Raw genomic sequence first — 17,481 nt, forward strand, 5'->3', positions numbered from 1 at the left:
GCTGCTGCCTTCTACAAATGAGGAAACACAGAAATGAATGAATCCTGGTCTGTGCTTTCCCTGCATTTTAGTCATTCTTTGATTAAGCAGTAAAGGTGTGCTACTACAAACCAAGCTAGAAGCTGTATGGAAGCACCTGGACCAAGGTGATAACCCTTGGAGCTGCAAGATTATTAAGGGCCCTTTCAGAATGGGTCTCCCAGCACTCGCTGTGCTGTCCACAAATGGCCCTGACTGTCCTTCGATGCTACAGGTGTACAATGGTAGAGTGGCAAATGTTGATATGCAGGTACTCTTCATGACAGTCTGCATAGCCTAGGCCTCAAGGAAAGTCCCAAAATTCATGCAGCTCTGTTGTTCTGTATTAACAAAACAGTTCAAGCTGTTTTATATCCACCAGAAATAGGTCTTTTGTAAAGGGAATGGGTCTTAATTAAAGAGCAAATGATTGTGAAATTCTTTGCATTGCAACAGGGAACAGTATATATTTATTGGGAAAATTCCTTTTCCTGCAGCTTCTGTGAGGATTCTGCTCAAGCTCAGAGGAAACAGGGAATTCTGAGGGGGTGGAAGATAATATTCTTTTCCCAGCTAATAACATAAGTTCTGATGTCATACCTCCGTAAGTCCTGGCTATGCTATGACACTGCAAACATGCAGTAACTATATTTTACTGCTTTTGATGGTTTCAGGATAATTCTGGAATCCGTACTGTAACAGGAACAGTCTTAGTCTTTCAGCTTTTAGAGATTTCTTTTGTTGTGAAGGAATTCTTCTAGAATTCCAGTTATTCTTAAGGGCAAGGCTCTTTAGAACCTAAAGAAACAAAAACGATTTTTTTTGGTAACATGACAATTCTAAATGCCTGGTTACAATCCAATGCAACTTAGTTGTGACAAGGTCTTGATGAAATTAAGTTACCTGTGACTAAGTGTTGGGTATCATCGCTTTTGGTCTTAACATGTAAATCACATTACTATTTAATATATGAGTTTGCATAGATCTGTAAAGATAACATCCAATATAACCCGAATAATTATTTCTGCTGTATGCTTACCTTCTATACTTTCATTCCCAGTGGTGCTATTTTACTTTAGTGTTTCACAATAATTTTGTCCTCATTCCCCATGTATTTCTTGCTCTCTGAGTTCTAGATTCACCTAGAATACACTTAGAATACACTCTGTATTCTAAATCTTTTATTGACTTGTCTCTTGCTAACCATCATGTTCAGTGGAAGAGAAGCTCTGCAAGTGCTTTGGGGCAGGATGTTCTTTTGCAACTAAGAGAATATTGTGGAGAGACGGTGCTGTCACAGTGTGTTTGTGAAACATTTGTTAGAGCATCCTTGCAGTTCAGCTTTAGCAAATTAAGTCTTCTTCCTCTGTTGATTCCATGTTAACATTTTTACACCTTCCATCCTATTCTACCCATTTTGTTATCCATCCCAACTTCCATACCATAGAGTGGCATAATTTTATTTATGTGTGTATTTGATTTCTCAGCATTCAGCACACTATTTGAATTGAAAACTGAAATAATGCAGGGTTCTGCTATGCATCATTTCCCCATGACAGTACATACAGTACCAAAACCAGAGAGTGACTGGGAGAGAACAGTTCTTGCTCATTGCTACTGTACTTACCCTTATAGCTGCAGCCACTGGGAAACACTTTCATGCAGTGGGGGTGGGAGGAGTTATAGTACACAGCTAAACTCTCAATGCTGCTTCTGCAAATTGCATAAACACTCTCCATCTCAATGCTGTTTCTTTCTGAGTAGGAATGGTTCTCATGTGGAGGGATTCCGTATAATTCAAGGGCTGGTGTGACAACTCATTATCCATTTATCATCCTAGGAAAGGGTAATGAAGTCTTAATAAGGGCCCAGTTTTGCTGCTTGTTTTGTGAGGAGCTTGATGGCGCTGTTCTCAAGTACAAGAGTTTTTATATATTTAACATTTCCTGTTGTTATTTCCTCTAAGGATGGACTCACCCCACTCCACTGTGCTGCACGAAGTGGACACGATCAGGTTGTAGAGCTTCTCCTCGAACGAGGTGCCCCACTGCTTGCCAGGACCAAGGTTTGTAGGTCACAGTAGAAGAAATGGTTAATTTCAAGCCAGTGTTTTAGAAATGGTTGCCTTATTTTGAAATGTAGTAAGCAGCCAAAGTGCAAGTGCTAAGGACACAAATACTAACATTCATGCATGTCTATAGACACACACACACACACACACACACACACACACACAGAGCGAGAGCGAGAGCGAGAGAGCGCTTGCTTGCTTGCTTGCTTGCTTGCTTGCTTGCTTGCTTGCTTGCTTGCTTGCTTGCTTAATAATTCCGGCCATCATATAGATGTCTGGAGAAAAAGTCTTATCTGTGTATTTGTAGATAAGCAAGGCTAGTTTGATTCTATTCTGTTCCACTGCTCTTAATGTGCAGGGATGTATTCCCTACCCACACACAAACACACAGAGAGGATTATGTTCAGTGAAGGCATGTGAAGCTATCAGAGAGACATTATTTTCAATTTACATTGTTAGAAATATAGTATCAATGCAGTATGGTGGACAATGGTTAGGGACGTGTGAGCATCCCTATTGGACAATTCTTAGGCAATATCTTGATTAGTGTTACAGGAGTTTTTGGAAATGATTTAGAAAATCCTACTATTGCAATATGTACTTAACCACTTCTTTCTTTTTTTACATGAGTTTGACACAGTTTTATGTTTTACTTGTCTTGTTGCTTATACAGAATGGACTCTCTCCACTTCATATGGCTGCCCAAGGTGACCATGTTGAGTGTGTAAAACACTTACTGCAGCACAAAGCTCCTGTTGACGATGTCACATTGGATTACTTGACTGCTCTCCATGTTGCTGCTCACTGTGGCCACTACCGTGTCACCAAACTTCTGCTGGATAAGAGAGCAAATCCAAATGCTCGTGCATTGGTAAGCATTTCCTGTACTTCCACTGGAAAAATCTTTGGACATTCTCCAAATGAATGCATGGAGGTGGAGCTATGTTCACTGGCCCTTATTTTTCATACCTGCTGAACTTCTGATCTTGTCCCCAGTCTCCATACAGTTGTCAGACCACTTGGACATCAGGGCAGGACCAGTAGCATGCAGAGATTAGGGAGGAAGCAAGCAAGAGGATGGTCCTTCTCTATCTACTCAGTGTACAGAGGGGGTTATCTGTAGAGAGATACAGTCATATGCATCCAGAGTCCCTTTACGGCAATATGCATTGTAGTTCTGCATTTGAAACTGTGTACAGTAGTGAACACAAGTAGCAAGCTAATGTAGATCTGGGCAGTTCATGAGTTTCCTGATGTTTTGGCCTACAGTGTCCATTTTCTGCAACCATGAGGTGATGACAAGAGCTGATGGGAGTTTTAGGCCAAAACACCTGGATGGCTACCAGTTATCCACACTTGATCTAACCGAGTGAGACACTGCATTACCTGACACTAATAATTCCAATTCAGTTGGTCTGTGTACTCTGAGGTAGTGTTTGTTGGTCAAGAGATTGTAGCCTTTTTCTTTTTCTAAGTTATGAACTCTTTGAGCCCAGATGAGCATTAAGCTTGTTTCTTTCTTCCCTTCCCCCTCATACCAACTCAAATAGCAGTAAACTCCACTCTATTACATAAGGGATTGTAAATGGTAAAAAATAATTTTCATGAACTAAAACTTAAGTGTGACTTCAAGTAGCTTTTTGCCTATTGTCTGAAATCCTGTGTAGTGCATTTACCGTACAAGCAATTATCAAATAAAATCCATGCTTATGAAAACTCTAAAGCACTGAGTAGAATACTACAACATACACACTCAATGTCATTTAAAGAACCTCATGTCTCAAATTTAGATGTCCATGCTATTGGTATATATTTGGCATCAGTTAGCTTATGACTAAGGCAATGCATTTGATATGCTTTTCTAATCAGTGAATAATGTCTTTTTATACCAAATAGGAACTATTGTTGTCTTTGACTATTGTTACCGTACTATTAGTATTTTAGCTCAATTTTCTAATAAATTAAAAGCAAGACTAAACATTTAGTGACTGAACAAAATGCTATTAACAGATCTGCTTAGATTAGAAACTGCTTAAAGAGGGAGCTCTGCTTTTTAATGATGTGTGAACATTTGGTTTAACAGAAGTTGCTAATATCACTTCCCATTAATTATCATGTCTGCCCATTTCCAAATAAGGGTTTTCCCCTTTTGTTCAAATTATAGCTTCTCTAACAATTCAAATGCTTCACACTTAACATTTAAATAGCTTTTGATTTGAAAAAATAATAGGGTCGTTCTTGCTCGCATCATTTTTACCGAGCTTAAAACTACCAAGGAATCAATTGAAGCACATTGGCCTCCTAGTGGCAGGAAGCCATACCTTCAGCAAAAGCATGAATGAAAATTCTATCGTTCAGTGCTGGTGCATGCACATGCAACAGTTTAAGAGCCTCCCTGCAATACCTCTTGAAGTAAAAGGTTGTCTTCTCCTGGCTTATAGCCAGTTTAGTTCATGATCATGTGCTTTTACTGTGCATATGAAACATTTGCACGTTGGCATTGATATAGTACTTTTGGATACCAAACGATGCATCTTATATCTGGGAGCAGATGCATATGGCCAGCTCATCACCGGCTAAACCTAATGGATGTCAACATGCAAAAATCTTTCCTCATGGCTGCCTCTTTCTTTGTGTGGGAAAGACCAAGCATATAAGATCATAGATGAAGTAGTTCCCTATTTCAAAAAAGAAGGGAAATATGCCCCCTCCTCCCCACTTGTCCATGGTAAGCAGCTGAGTTCACCTTTATAAATTAGCATTTTTATTTTATAACACACAGATGATTTCATGGTAAGCCAGTTAACACTGTTGTACCTAGACAAGTCTTCAAACTGCTTATTTATTGGACAGAATCATTACAGGCCAGTGCTGCACCTCAGCTGGTTGCCTCACATAAGTGGATTCAGGCAGGTCAGCACAAGGGCCAGTATCTTTCCCCTGCTATCTGTCACTTGCTCTTCAGTTTCCAGTTTTCAGTGAGACAGTTAAGAATATAATTAGAGTATTAAAGGAGAAAAAAATAGAATTAGGGCTGTGGAGGTACAAAAGAAAAAGAAGGACTAGGACATTTTGGAGTAAAAAAAAAATACCCCCCCCCCTTTTGAGGGTTGAAATTGAAAACAGGTAGGCAAAAATGTTTGAGGTATTTTGCTTCAGAATATGAATAGAATGCTTTTTAAGAGGTATTTTTTTAAAAAATGATGTTACTGCTAGTTCATGCTGTTGTAAACATTTTAGATCCAAGATCCTAAGACAGTGATACTACTACATTAGCCCAAACTATTAAAGAAACAATACTTCTGATACTTGATGTTGCAGTATTTGAAGGATATATGATTATTTGGAGTGGAGCATATAAATAAACATGCATTCAGCAGTTAGATCTCAACTAATTTATAGACTGGGGATTGTAATCTTAGATACCTAACAGTGTGAGAGAGATGAAAATAGATGTAATTTATTTTTAAATGGATGGTTACCATGTGTTCCCAGTATATTATTTACATTTTTACAGACTTAAGACCATTCCATGCATACTGTACATTTGTTTTCACATGTCAAACCTTTCAAGAGAGTTCAGCCCTTTGATTGGATATATTTGTACCATCTTACCCAATGATTAACACAGCCTTCTCCCCAGGATATTTGGAGCCAATGGGTGGATCATGCAGGGAAGCAAATTTTAGCTTAAGGTTAGGACTATAGAGCTGTTTGGCAGTGGGACAGACAGCTTTAGGAGCTGGTGGAGTCTCCTTTGTTGGAGTTATTTAAGCAGAGGTTGTATAGTCATCTGTCTGGAGTGCTGTAGCAGCACTCTGGTGCACAGCCTGTCTTAAGCAAGGGTTGGACTGGATGATCTCGTCAGATGTCCCTTCCAAGCATGATTCTATAGTCTAAATAAAAACTGGTATTAATTAGTGAGTGTGTATACTGTATGAATAGTCTGAGATGTCATCAGAAAATGACTTCTTTAAGATGTTGTCGAACATATACCCAGCAACATTGGAGCCACTTCAGTGTTAGGATTCTGGAGGAAATATGCAATTGGCCCAACTAGCATGGTTATGTTAATAACACAGGTTGGATTGCATTATACCTCAGTTACACTGGAGAGTGCTGTCAACAGGAAAAAGTAGTGAAAAGTGCCACACATTTTAACATGTAGAGCTTACTTCTCGGTGTAGAAAACCTCTTCATCCATTCTGTTTGGACTAGAATACAATGGGAATGAGTCCTAGAGCCCGTGCTTTTTCAGTAGCTCGAAACCCATCATTACTGAAGAAAATCTGATAATCTAACAATGCGTGAGAAGTGAGGGTGCATGTTTTAACTAACATGATTGTCTTTTGCACAGAATGGTTTTACGCCACTGCACATTGCTTGCAAGAAAAATCGCATTAAAGTCATGGAACTGCTGGTGAAATACGGGGCCTCTATCCAAGCTATAACAGAGGTAGAGACATTTCCTAAAGAAGCATCTCTCCCTACTATTTTCTTTCTCTAAGTCTCACACACACCTTTTTATATAAATGGGGAAGACCGTAAAGATGGTTTGCAAAGGAGTAAAACTATTGTTGTTCTGTTTCACAGTCAGGCCTCACTCCAATCCATGTGGCTGCGTTTATGGGCCATTTAAACATAGTTCTCCTACTGCTGCAGAATGGAGCTTCTCCAGATGTCACTAACATTGTGAGTATGAGTTAGATTTGAATCGTAGTAGTCTTACTTAGTTACCTATGTGTTTTAGCAAAATATCTTACTGGTATCACCTTTTCTATAAATTAGTCCTGCACACATATAAAATAAAAAAAAACCTTTTATTTTCTTTTGATGCTTTATCCATCTTTAGCTCACTTTTTTAAACAAAACAGTTTTAACCCTAAGACTGCAAAATAATATTTTAAGTAAAATTTTAAAACTCAGGGCAATTTGAGGTTCATTGGTGTTTTCAAAATGAGACATCTGTGTGACATTGATAGGCATAATTATAGAAATAAGTATGTGTTTACCTGAGCAAAGCTATGTCACCAAAGGGGCTGTTCATAAAACATGAACCATTTCTGAGAAAATATTATTTATAGCCCAATATTAAGCATTTTATTCTTGGAAGAAAGTTGTTTTGATTTCACTAGGATGTATGTAACCAGAGGAAGCACAATACAGCCTCAATGTTATATATACTATAATTTTGTAAGGGCCTCATTTAAACATGCGTATACTGCTGCTGGTTATGATCTGTGGATGAGTGAAAAACTACTCCACATTTTATATTCTGTTGTGACAATATAGGTTAAACTGTAGGAGGAAGCAGGGCTGTGATTCCCCCCTTTCCATTGAGTACAAGTTAAATTCAGCACAGAACATTGGCTTTGTAGCAATATAAAATGTAATAAACACATTTACTTATGCTTGCTCTGTAATTGGTGCAAATATGTGCTATCATCAGGGGTGTGGTTGGGGTCTGGAGGGGGATAATATTTGGCATGTGTCTGCCTCACCGCCACATCTCCACACTGATTTGACAACTCTGTTGGTGGTGCTCTGCTCACAGTGCTGGCACAGAGTCTTGGTGTCTATCTACAGTATTATGACAGCATATTCTAATGGTGAATGTACATCTCATGTTTTGCTAGCATATTGAAGCTCTCCATTCAATGCATTTTAGTATAGTGTTACTTTTTAAATCTGAGACAACTGTTTGGGATTACATTTTAATTCAGCAAGCAAACAGAAATGTTTTTTTCTCCCAGGTACCAAGAGAACCATTTTGGCTAACGGACAGTATAGAAATCAAATAAATAAATAAATAAATAAATAAGCACTTGGTTCAGTGTGTTAATGCCATGTCACATTACTTATAAAATTAATAAAATTATGTTTTAAGTAGAATGTTTCAGTTAATAATAATTTTCCTCATAAAAGGATGATTTATTTATTTACATATATTTATAGGGTGCCTATAGTTGCTGAGGCTTTCCTAGGCAGCTTACAATGCGAAACATACTAACAGAGTTTTAAAATCTGTTTTTCTTCAGCGTGGCGAGACAGCCTTACATATGGCAGCCCGGGCAGGCCAGGTGGAAGTGGTCCGCTGCCTCCTGAGGAATGGTGCTCTGGTGGATGCCCGAGCAAGGGTAAGTGTTTCCATGGGTCAGTTTTTGTCTGTTTTCATACAAGAAGGGCCTCTGGGTAAGAATAGTTTTCGTTCTTGGGATTTATAATTACATTTAGTGGGAATACACACAAAACACCTTCATCTTCCATTTGAAGCCATATAGTGGAATTATTTGAAGCTTTTACCTTTGAAATAACAACCCAGTTCTAACATCTTCCCTGCTTTGAGTTGTAGGAGGAACAGACTCCACTACATATTGCCTCTCGCTTGGGTAAAACAGAAATTGTTCAGCTCTTGCTGCAACACATGGCCCACCCAGATGCTGCAACTACTAATGGGTACACACCACTGCATATCTCTGCCCGAGAAGGTCAAGTGGATGTAGCATCAGTTCTTTTGGAGGCAGGTGCAGCACACTCTTTGGCTACCAAGGTAAATTACCATTTTTAAAGATGTCACTTTCCCAGAACCAATGCAGAGCAAGAAATGTTTGACCATAGATAGATTATTAGTAACAATACTGATGTTCCTGGGACTTTGTGACTTGCATATCTTCAGTCTCCCACTGACTTCTGTTCAGATGATTAATTCTAATTAAATAGGCTTGATTTAGGCCTATTTAAATAGTTGTATTCACTGCTCTTTAGGGAAGGAAGTGGGTTATTAAAAGTGGACCTGCCATCTAGTATAGCAGTAAGATGCCGCATGAAATGCAGTTGGAGATGAAATGGTGCTGCTGATGCATACATGGATTTTCTCTTGAAAATTCTCAGACTGTTTTTAACCTCTGGAAACAGTAGTTAAGGGTGTTTGTGAAGGTAGTTGCTGAAAAGTAATTTCTCACAAAAATTTAAATGCATTCCTTCTGAATCACAGTCTTACACTGTATGAGCAATTGCCTTTTTAAAAACATTTTGCAAATTGATATATATTCTAAAGACGTTTAAGATGTTATGATTTATCATTGTTTCAATGTTGATTTATGGGCTAATCAGTTGCTGTATTAAGAGTTCTTTATAAAATAAGGAGAGCAAGCATTGAGGTTATACTCACTCACTGGTCTTCTAATGGTATATTATACAGAAGGGATTCACACCACTGCATGTGGCAGCTAAGTATGGAAGCCTAGATGTGGCAAAACTGCTGTTGCAGCGTCGTGCATCTCCTGATTCAGCTGGAAAGGTAGGAATTAGATGAAGTGTTTCAAACCAAAATCACCATTAACCAAGATACCCGGGCTCGTTGCTAAAGAACTCAGTGGTACAGTTGCACTCAATATTATATCATGAGTACACAGTCAAATATATGGATTATTTATACCATACAATATAGTGATAGCAAATATTTTTAGTCCTCGTACTGTCTACATCTGCTATAAGCAATTGCTAAATTCAGACAATTTTGGCATGAATTTCCTATAGTACTGATCACTGATATTGTTTCTACAGCTCACCTCCTTACAAAGGACAACATGGGAGTGGTTTTTGACCACCAGTTTTAGTGTCAGGATTACAAGTTCTTTTACCTAAAGCATTCCTCACTGTTGTTTGCTTGCATATCATGAGAAAGCTATCTGCACTGAGAATAAATAAACATTACAGTTGCTTGATTAGTGGAAGGCATATAATGAAAGACATGGGTTGATTCTGTGGAAGGAAAAATAATTTCTCAAATACTAAGATCAGCTATTTTTTAAATGCAACCCAGCAGGCCTTTATTGGGAATCTACAGCAATGTAGGGAGAGAGTCTCTCTGCACAAATCCAAAATGGTTGTCAGCGCTCCCAAGCAGAACAGAAGCTGCAATGTGAATATGAAAAAATGCAAAAGCAGGAGTAACATTTCATATAGAGCAAGGGCTTCTAGAGACAAACAAGTCACTATCTCATAATGTATTTGATGACTTTGCACACAGCAGTTTCCCCTCAGTAGTACTTCAGTGATCGTTTTTAAAATGCTCTTTCCCCCTCTCATCCCTGTGAAGCCCAACACCTTTCACACCTTGCCATGGTCACTGCATTAGTCTTTATTTCATTATTCTGGAAGAAATCCCAAGACTTCTTCATTCCTCCTTTTGAAGCTAACAGCCTCACCATTCAGAGGTGACTCTTTACATCACCTTCTGGATGCTCTGAGATTTCCTCATAAACCTCCACAAGGCACTTCCAGAACTGGTGGCCCCATAGCAAACTTTCCAGTCCTTAATACTTAGTTCATCTGGCCCCATGTTTTCCCAATAGCTGCAGTAATGAAGTGCATGATAGGCAGAAAACTTGAACCATACTGTATAATGGGAAGAAGGGAATGTAACATGGTGCTGCCATTTTTAGCAGAAAGGTGTGACCATATCATGAATTGCATGCAAATATCTTCTGAACAGATATATTTGCATGCAATAATACTCCGGGTTTTATTCGTGGTTTTTTTTTTTCTTTTCTTCATGTATATTCTAGCTTTTCCTCCAAAAAGCTAAGGGTGTGGTATACCTGATCCACCTCTATCCACTTCTGCCTCACAAGAATGCTGTAAGGAAGGTTAGGGGGAGATTTAGTGACATACCCAGAGCAACTTGGGGAGCTTATGCTAGGTGGGTTTGCACTGTCCTTGAAGAAGCAGGTTCATAGCCTGAGAGTGCTCCTTGGGCCATCTTTGTCACTTGAGGCCCTGGTAGCTTCAGTGGTACAGAATGCCTTCTACCAGGTTTGGTTGGTGATCCAGCTATAGCCCTATCTCGAGAGAGATACGGTTTCAGTCATTTGTGCTCTGGTAATCTCTAAAGTAGATTACTGTAATACACTCAGTGTGGGGCTGTCCTTAAAGACTGTTCAGAAGCTGCCACCTGTGCAAAATGCAGCAGCCAGCTTAGGGAGCAGTCAGTCTGAACACATAACACCAGTTCTGGTCCACTTTCACTGGCTTTCTATGTGCTTCCAGCTTAATTTAAAGGACTAGTTTTAACCTGAAAAGTGTTAGATAGCTTGGGACCACAGTGCCTGATAAAAAGCCTTTCCCAACTATAGTATACCTGGGCAATATATGTGCAGGTCTTTTTTTGTCATAGAACGCACCGGAACGGCATTCCTGCACATTTTTTTCCAATGGATTTTACGAAGTGATTTTGATTTTGAATCTTAGCAGATCAGCAGCAAACGTCATTAACATAGTGCCTGCAGGCTGCTTTTGTGTCTGCTATCTGTTATCTGATAGTGAGATAGTGAGGGCGCTGCTGGCTTGGGATTGGTGTGTGTGGTCGCACGCTTACTGCCGGCGACGTGAGTTCCGGCACCTTTTTTTTTTTCTTTACAAAAAAAGCACTGTATACGCATAATCATGATCTGCAGCCTGTCTCTGATTGCTACCTCCAAGGGAGGCTCATTTGGCAGCAACAACAAAAAGTGCTTCTTGTTGGTGGTCTCCCAATTATGGAGGAACAAGCACCTCAGTATCTTTCCATTGGCAGGTTAGGGCTATCCTCTGCTACAGGGCATTGAACAGATGCTTTGTTACTTGCTTAAAAGGTCTTGTAACTTTTTATTGTTGTGTAAAATTTGGTTTTAAATTTTGTATGGTAATCTTTTAATTATTTTAATTGCTGTTTGTATTTTATATTGTATTCTATGTGTTGTAAACTGCCCAAAGAACTTCAGCTATTGGGCAGTGTAGAAATAAAATAAGTAAAATAAACTTCATTGCTGAGTGTGGACTTTGAACCCAAGTCTTTTCAGTCCCAAGCTAATATGATAGCTACTACACCACACTGGCTCTCAAGTAGTTTTCAGTAGTTAGTCAATTATGACAAAATAACAACAACATATTTTTATGAAGTTATTGTTTTTCTAAGTTTTTGAAATGAGGTAAAGTAGATAAGATGAACTACTTTGTTTTTCCCTTTGTTGTGAAGGTAATTCATATTTAAATCCTGCTAGCCTAGAAGTTACATCATGTGATTAGTGTTGTACAATACAAAATTTAAGGCAACGTAAATTAATCCTTAATAGCTTATCCTCCTTTAAGGCAAAGCCCCTTTCTAATAATTGGTCAATGCTATTTATGTTCTAAGTAACCTTTCTAATATGAAAATAATTCACCTTGAGTTATCAGTTAAGTTGTGCTTTTATTGGTTAATTGCTTCTTATTCATTTTAGGTTGTTTTGTAATTTAACTGTAGCATAAAACAGAGCTAACCATCACTTAATGCCTTAACATAAACCCACCCTTTCCAGAATGGCCTCACCCCCCTCCATGTTGCTGCTCATTATGACAACCAGAAGGTGGCGCTACTGTTGCTGGAGAAGGGTTCCTCTCCTCATGCTACTGCCAAGGTGAGATGTCCCATTCATTCAGGACTGTTTCCTGTTTCCTAACAGATCAGTCTTTCCCAATCTAGATGTTTTTAAAGGCAGTGCCTATTATTCCGGGCCCATTGGCTATGTTGCCTGGAAATAATAATTATTCTTAGAGGTGTATCTTTGTGAATACCCAGTTGCATTAAAATTGCATATAATCTTACAGGAATAAATATTTTAAGGGGGAAATTTCCCATGACTGTCAAAAGTAAGACTGAACCTCCATCACTTGTGAAGGCATTAATATAGCCCTGCTCTGTAATGAGAAGAGTGTTAAAGATAGCAGTACCAATACCTGTCACAAACATGCTGTAAATGGATTATTGTTGATACATGGATCTGACACAAGCATACATAGTCAATTTCTTGCTTCCTGAATGGAATTTCCCTTAAATGAAAGAATTAGACTCCATAGATATAAGAAAATATTGGCCATTATCTGGAGGAAGAATTTGTTATGAAAGAAAATTGACACTGCAAATGTATATTAATTAATACAAGATACCTGGTTTTCAGAATGGATATACTCCTCTACACATTGCTGCTAAGAAGAATCAGATGCAGATAGCCACAACTTTGCTGAATTATGGAGCAGAAACCAATATTTTGACCAAACAAGGAGTGACTCCACTTCACCTGGCTGCACAGGAAGGTCATGCTGAAATGGTGAACTTACTTCTGGAGAAAGGAGCTAATATCCATGTGTCCACAAAGGTAATACACTCTTGCTGCTGAGAATAAATTATTTTAATGCCATCTGGGAAATGAAAGAAGCATTAGTATCACAAAAATTAACACAAAATGTTAACATATGTTAAATGTGGGAAAGCAAAAATTTGTAATAGAGCATCTGGATAACAGCAGTTTTTTAAAACATCTTGATAACATCAGCTTTCTATTTTGTTTTTTTGGTCAGTTATTATGCAGGGTTTGTGTCCCTTCCCTCTCTTCAAGATAAATTGGAAAAATAGAACCTATTAAAGATGTTCATGTTTCAGGCATTGCTGTTTCTAAACTTGAGATAATGATAATGTGACTATAGGACTTGGTCAGTTTTGGAGATCTGCTGTTGCAAGAATTGGTTCTTCCTGATAGGGAAGTTCCAAAAGCTAGAGATGGGCAATTATCCCTCATCTTCACAGGAAATTCTACATCTACTTTTTATCTTGTTCATTCTTGTCTTCTTGGTCCTCTCCCATATCTAACCATAATTTGGTCAGGGGCGTGAGTGAGCTGACTAAATTAAATCCAGCCAAACCAGGTCATTATCATTGCTAAACTTTCTGATTTTAAGTGATTAAGGTTGTAATCCTGTAGCCACTTATCTCAAAGTAAGCCTTATTGAACTAAATATTACTTCTAAGAAGTCACATGAGGTAGTATTGTATGAGTCCTAACACCAATGGGATTTGGTCTTGCTTTTGGGCTCACAGCCTAGGGGTGTTCATCCAGTTCACTCGTGTTACCCAGGTTGTGCCTGTGACTTCGACTGGTTTCAGTACATGCAACCTAGTGAGACACCCTCTTTTCTCAATTGCAGACTTAGCAGCCATCCTTCCTGCCTTTGTAATTTTGAGGCTGTGGTGCTGTAATAAGCTTTATGTTGGATTGCCCTTGGTGGTGGCTTGGAAGGTTCCCCTGTTGTAAATGTACCATGTATAAAACACCTAAAGGCCTTTTTATATTTAATTTGCAGAGTGGACTGACATCTTTACATTTAGCAGCTCAAGAAGATAAAGTGAATGTAGCAGATATGTTGATAAAGCATGGGGCAAACAAAGATGCTCAAACAAAGGTATATTGCGCAGTTACTTCCACGAAGATAAAAGAATATTTCAATTACAGTAGCACCTTCGCCCCTCACATTTCTTTTTTTGGTCTCTGTAGCTGGGTTACACTCCATTAATTGTGGCTTGTCACTATGGAAACATCAAGATGGTCAACTTTCTCCTGAAGCAAGGAGCTAATGTCAATGCTAAAACAAAGGTAAATATTTGTTCATCATTTCCATAATTTTATATTTTTTTTGTATGTTTACAATACATGTAAGTGCATGGATTTCAAAGTTCCCTTTGTTTAAAATGAAAGCAGAATAAGACTTGTGCTCTTTGTATGAAATCGAATGCATGGGGAAAAGGAGCTTGACCTAAACGTAGTGTCGGCCTGAACTCTAGTCGATTAAAAGATGATGTGGTTCACCTAGGAAGTTGAATAGACTGAAGCAAGTTTTACAAGTTGCCGTAACACTTGGAAGTAAAATGTTTAATATGATATTTAGTAAAAAATAACTAAATTAACTAATAAACTAAATATTTAATATTTAGTTGTGATGCTGGTAGTGGGCCCCATTAAGCACAATGGGACTTAGATCCGAGCAGACTTGTATAAGAGTGTAACTTGTTAAATTAATTGGTTATAAAATTTAATTGATTAAAAAGGTCATTCTGATTAATTGAGTAGTAGAGTTATTTTCAGTAAAACTGTATGTAAAATGGGCAGCTGGAAGGTGCAATCTTAAATACATATCCATTTTCTATCCCATGGGAGAGAATGGCTCCCGATGATACATATTTTATCACTAAAAAACAAATGCTTGCTTGAGATGTATTGCTCTTACCCATATTCATATCTATGCAGATTTAATTAATCAATGAAATGGATTAAATGTCATACAGTTAACTGAACAAGTTTCCTCTAAATGGATGACTGCTTTAATAATAAGTGCATTGTGGTGTTCACATATTCAGAAGTTATAGAAGATTTTCTGCTATTTGTTTTAAAACTGGATTACTTGTGCTTGTTTCAGATAATAAATAGGAAGGATGGGATAGGCAGTGCAGTTGACTTGTAGTGCCAGTTTCTTGCAATGCAAAAGTATGTAGTGGGGACAAAAAGAGAACCTCAGCTGCAATTCATGTTACCCCTGTTCTGCATTTTCCTTCTTCACATTTAACGAGCTTTCAGCATAAGTAGAGTTTCCTTAGGCAGAAAGTTGTATTCTGCTGTTACAAGATGTGAAAGTATCTTTATGGAAGGAAGGATATTTCAGTGTCATATTTTAACAGGCCGTTAGGCATTTTTAAACTGTAGACAAAAGGGAATAGCAATTTAGGTTGAATGAATCCATACATCTGGCTGCCATTTAGTCTGGAAGGGCTTTCTTTTTTAATGCATTCTATAGAATGAAAGCAAAAATGGACCAATTTCTAATGAGTATCTCTCTAAATTGTATCCAAGAAAGTTGAGTTCAGTATGTATAATTAACAAGAAGGTTCTGATAAGGTTCAGCATTTGTGAGTTGTTTGATTTCTATTGTTTTTTTCTTTGTACTGGCCCCATCTCTGAAAAATCCAATCTCAATGCTTTACTACTTTTCTCCCAAGAAATTAGTAGAATGGAGCCATTATGGCATTGTGTTTGTTTCCATTTTTTCTATCACATACTGTGACATTTAGCTGAAGGGGTTTTTTTTTCCGGAAGGTGGGATTACTTTAAGGAAAATAATTTGCCAAGAAAACCATAGAAAATGATATCAAGGAAGTTTGGATTAGACTTGCAACATATCTTTATTACCTCTGGTCTAAAAATCAATGATATTTTTGTCTTCTGTTAACAAAACTCCTGACTGCTTCTTGAATTAACAAAATCTTCAAAAGAACTGTGAATAGATGCTAACCTTGATTAACTTTTCAAAATGGATTTGGAAAAAAGTTGACATCCTAAAGTTATTGTGTATTGATATCTGTGTATGTTGGCCTTTTTTGTTCATGGATCCACTATTGCAATTTCTGTTAACAGAACTCTGTTTCTCTCAGTGGTTATGTGAGCACCTTGGGTTCCCATTTTATGTACTTCTGTTCTTGATTTCTGCAGGGGAACTAGTACAAGAAGTTAGGCATAAATTGTGTGTGTAAGTGAAACCCACACCGAACACTCTTTAAAGGGCTATCATTTGATTGTCTTGGGAAGCTGAGTAGAAAGTGTATGATATGGAATTATGTTTGCATTCCTTAGTATTATTTCCTATCCCTGAGAAAAATAAAGGAATGGAATAATCAGCAACTGAGAATGATGGATTGTCCATCTCTCTTCTTGTGATTATGAATGAAATGCTGTATATACTGTGAAAGGATTCAGATACAACAGACTTCTATGGCTTCTCTAGGCTTCACCCAATACATTCTATATTGTATTAGCTTTGGCCCAATAATTACTTTCTTTTAATCTCAAATTTTTAAACCTTTATATAGGTCAGATAATACTTACCTACTTTCTTTAGTGTTACATAACGAATTTCTTATAAGATAAATTGCTAATGAAAATTACTATAAGTAGATAAATATTGTTGGCAGTTTGGTGCCTTTGTGATCTTTACTTTTAATTAAATCAAAGATGATACAGAAAACGTACATATCTAATCTTTCTTTCTTTCTTTCTTCTCCTCTGGTAATTACTTCTAATTACAGAATGGGTATACTCCCTTACATCAGGCTGCTCAACAAGGTCACACTCATATCATCAATGTTCTTCTCCAACATGGGGCCAAACCAAATGCGATCACTGCGGTAAGTAGTGATGGTACTAATGCATTAATTCACTTTTAGTTCAGATATTTTTTGCTCCAGTATTTCTTGGAATATACTGATGCTAGCCAGTTAGTTGGCATCAAATACATGAACGTATTCATGTTCTCCAGAGGGCATCAGTATTAAGAGACATGACTCTTTTATTTGGTGTTGTTTTCTTTTAGTATTGTATTTTAGACTAATGACAATAAAACACCCATCTAATTGCCATACAAAATTGTAAGGAAAGAGTTTTCTTGAGAAATATTTCACATTCACAGTGGAAGACATGGAAAAACATTTGGTGCATCCCTAACCCAAAGACAAATCAGTGAGGTTATTTAAAAATTACTTAAATATTACA

The 17,481-nt window shown here is 37.7% G+C and overlaps 1 protein-coding gene across 40 annotated transcripts in view; it reads left to right on the forward strand.

Annotated features, from left to right (window-relative positions):
• The window catches only part of ANK2 (ankyrin 2), a 347,388-nt gene that overhangs the window by 251,176 nt on the left and 78,731 nt on the right, over window positions 1-17,481 (forward strand). For 31 of the 40 annotated variants that reach the window (XM_044429261.1, XM_044429248.1, XM_044429258.1 and 28 more), the window contains 12 exons: window positions 1,985-2,083; window positions 2,763-2,960; window positions 6,447-6,545; window positions 6,683-6,781; window positions 8,128-8,226; window positions 8,442-8,639; window positions 9,291-9,389; window positions 12,430-12,528; window positions 13,069-13,266; window positions 14,249-14,347; window positions 14,440-14,538; window positions 17,019-17,117. In XM_044429261.1, the coding sequence (XP_044285196.1) occupies window positions 1,985-2,083; window positions 2,763-2,960; window positions 6,447-6,545; window positions 6,683-6,781; window positions 8,128-8,226; window positions 8,442-8,639; window positions 9,291-9,389; window positions 12,430-12,528; window positions 13,069-13,266; window positions 14,249-14,347; window positions 14,440-14,538; window positions 17,019-17,117 (1,485 nt within the window). The remainder of the gene's footprint in view (window positions 1-1,984; window positions 2,084-2,762; window positions 2,961-6,446; window positions 6,546-6,682; window positions 6,782-8,127; window positions 8,227-8,441; window positions 8,640-9,290; window positions 9,390-12,429; window positions 12,529-13,068; window positions 13,267-14,248; window positions 14,348-14,439; window positions 14,539-17,018; window positions 17,118-17,481) is intronic. The other 9 variants (XM_044429276.1, XM_044429279.1, XM_044429256.1 and 6 more) reach the window with 2 other exon arrangements.

The sequence above is a fragment of the Varanus komodoensis genome, unplaced genomic scaffold, assembly GCF_004798865.1.
Source record: "Varanus komodoensis strain SLA01 unplaced genomic scaffold, ASM479886v1 scaffold2, whole genome shotgun sequence".
Taxonomy (NCBI): domain Eukaryota; kingdom Metazoa; phylum Chordata; class Lepidosauria; order Squamata; family Varanidae; genus Varanus; species Varanus komodoensis.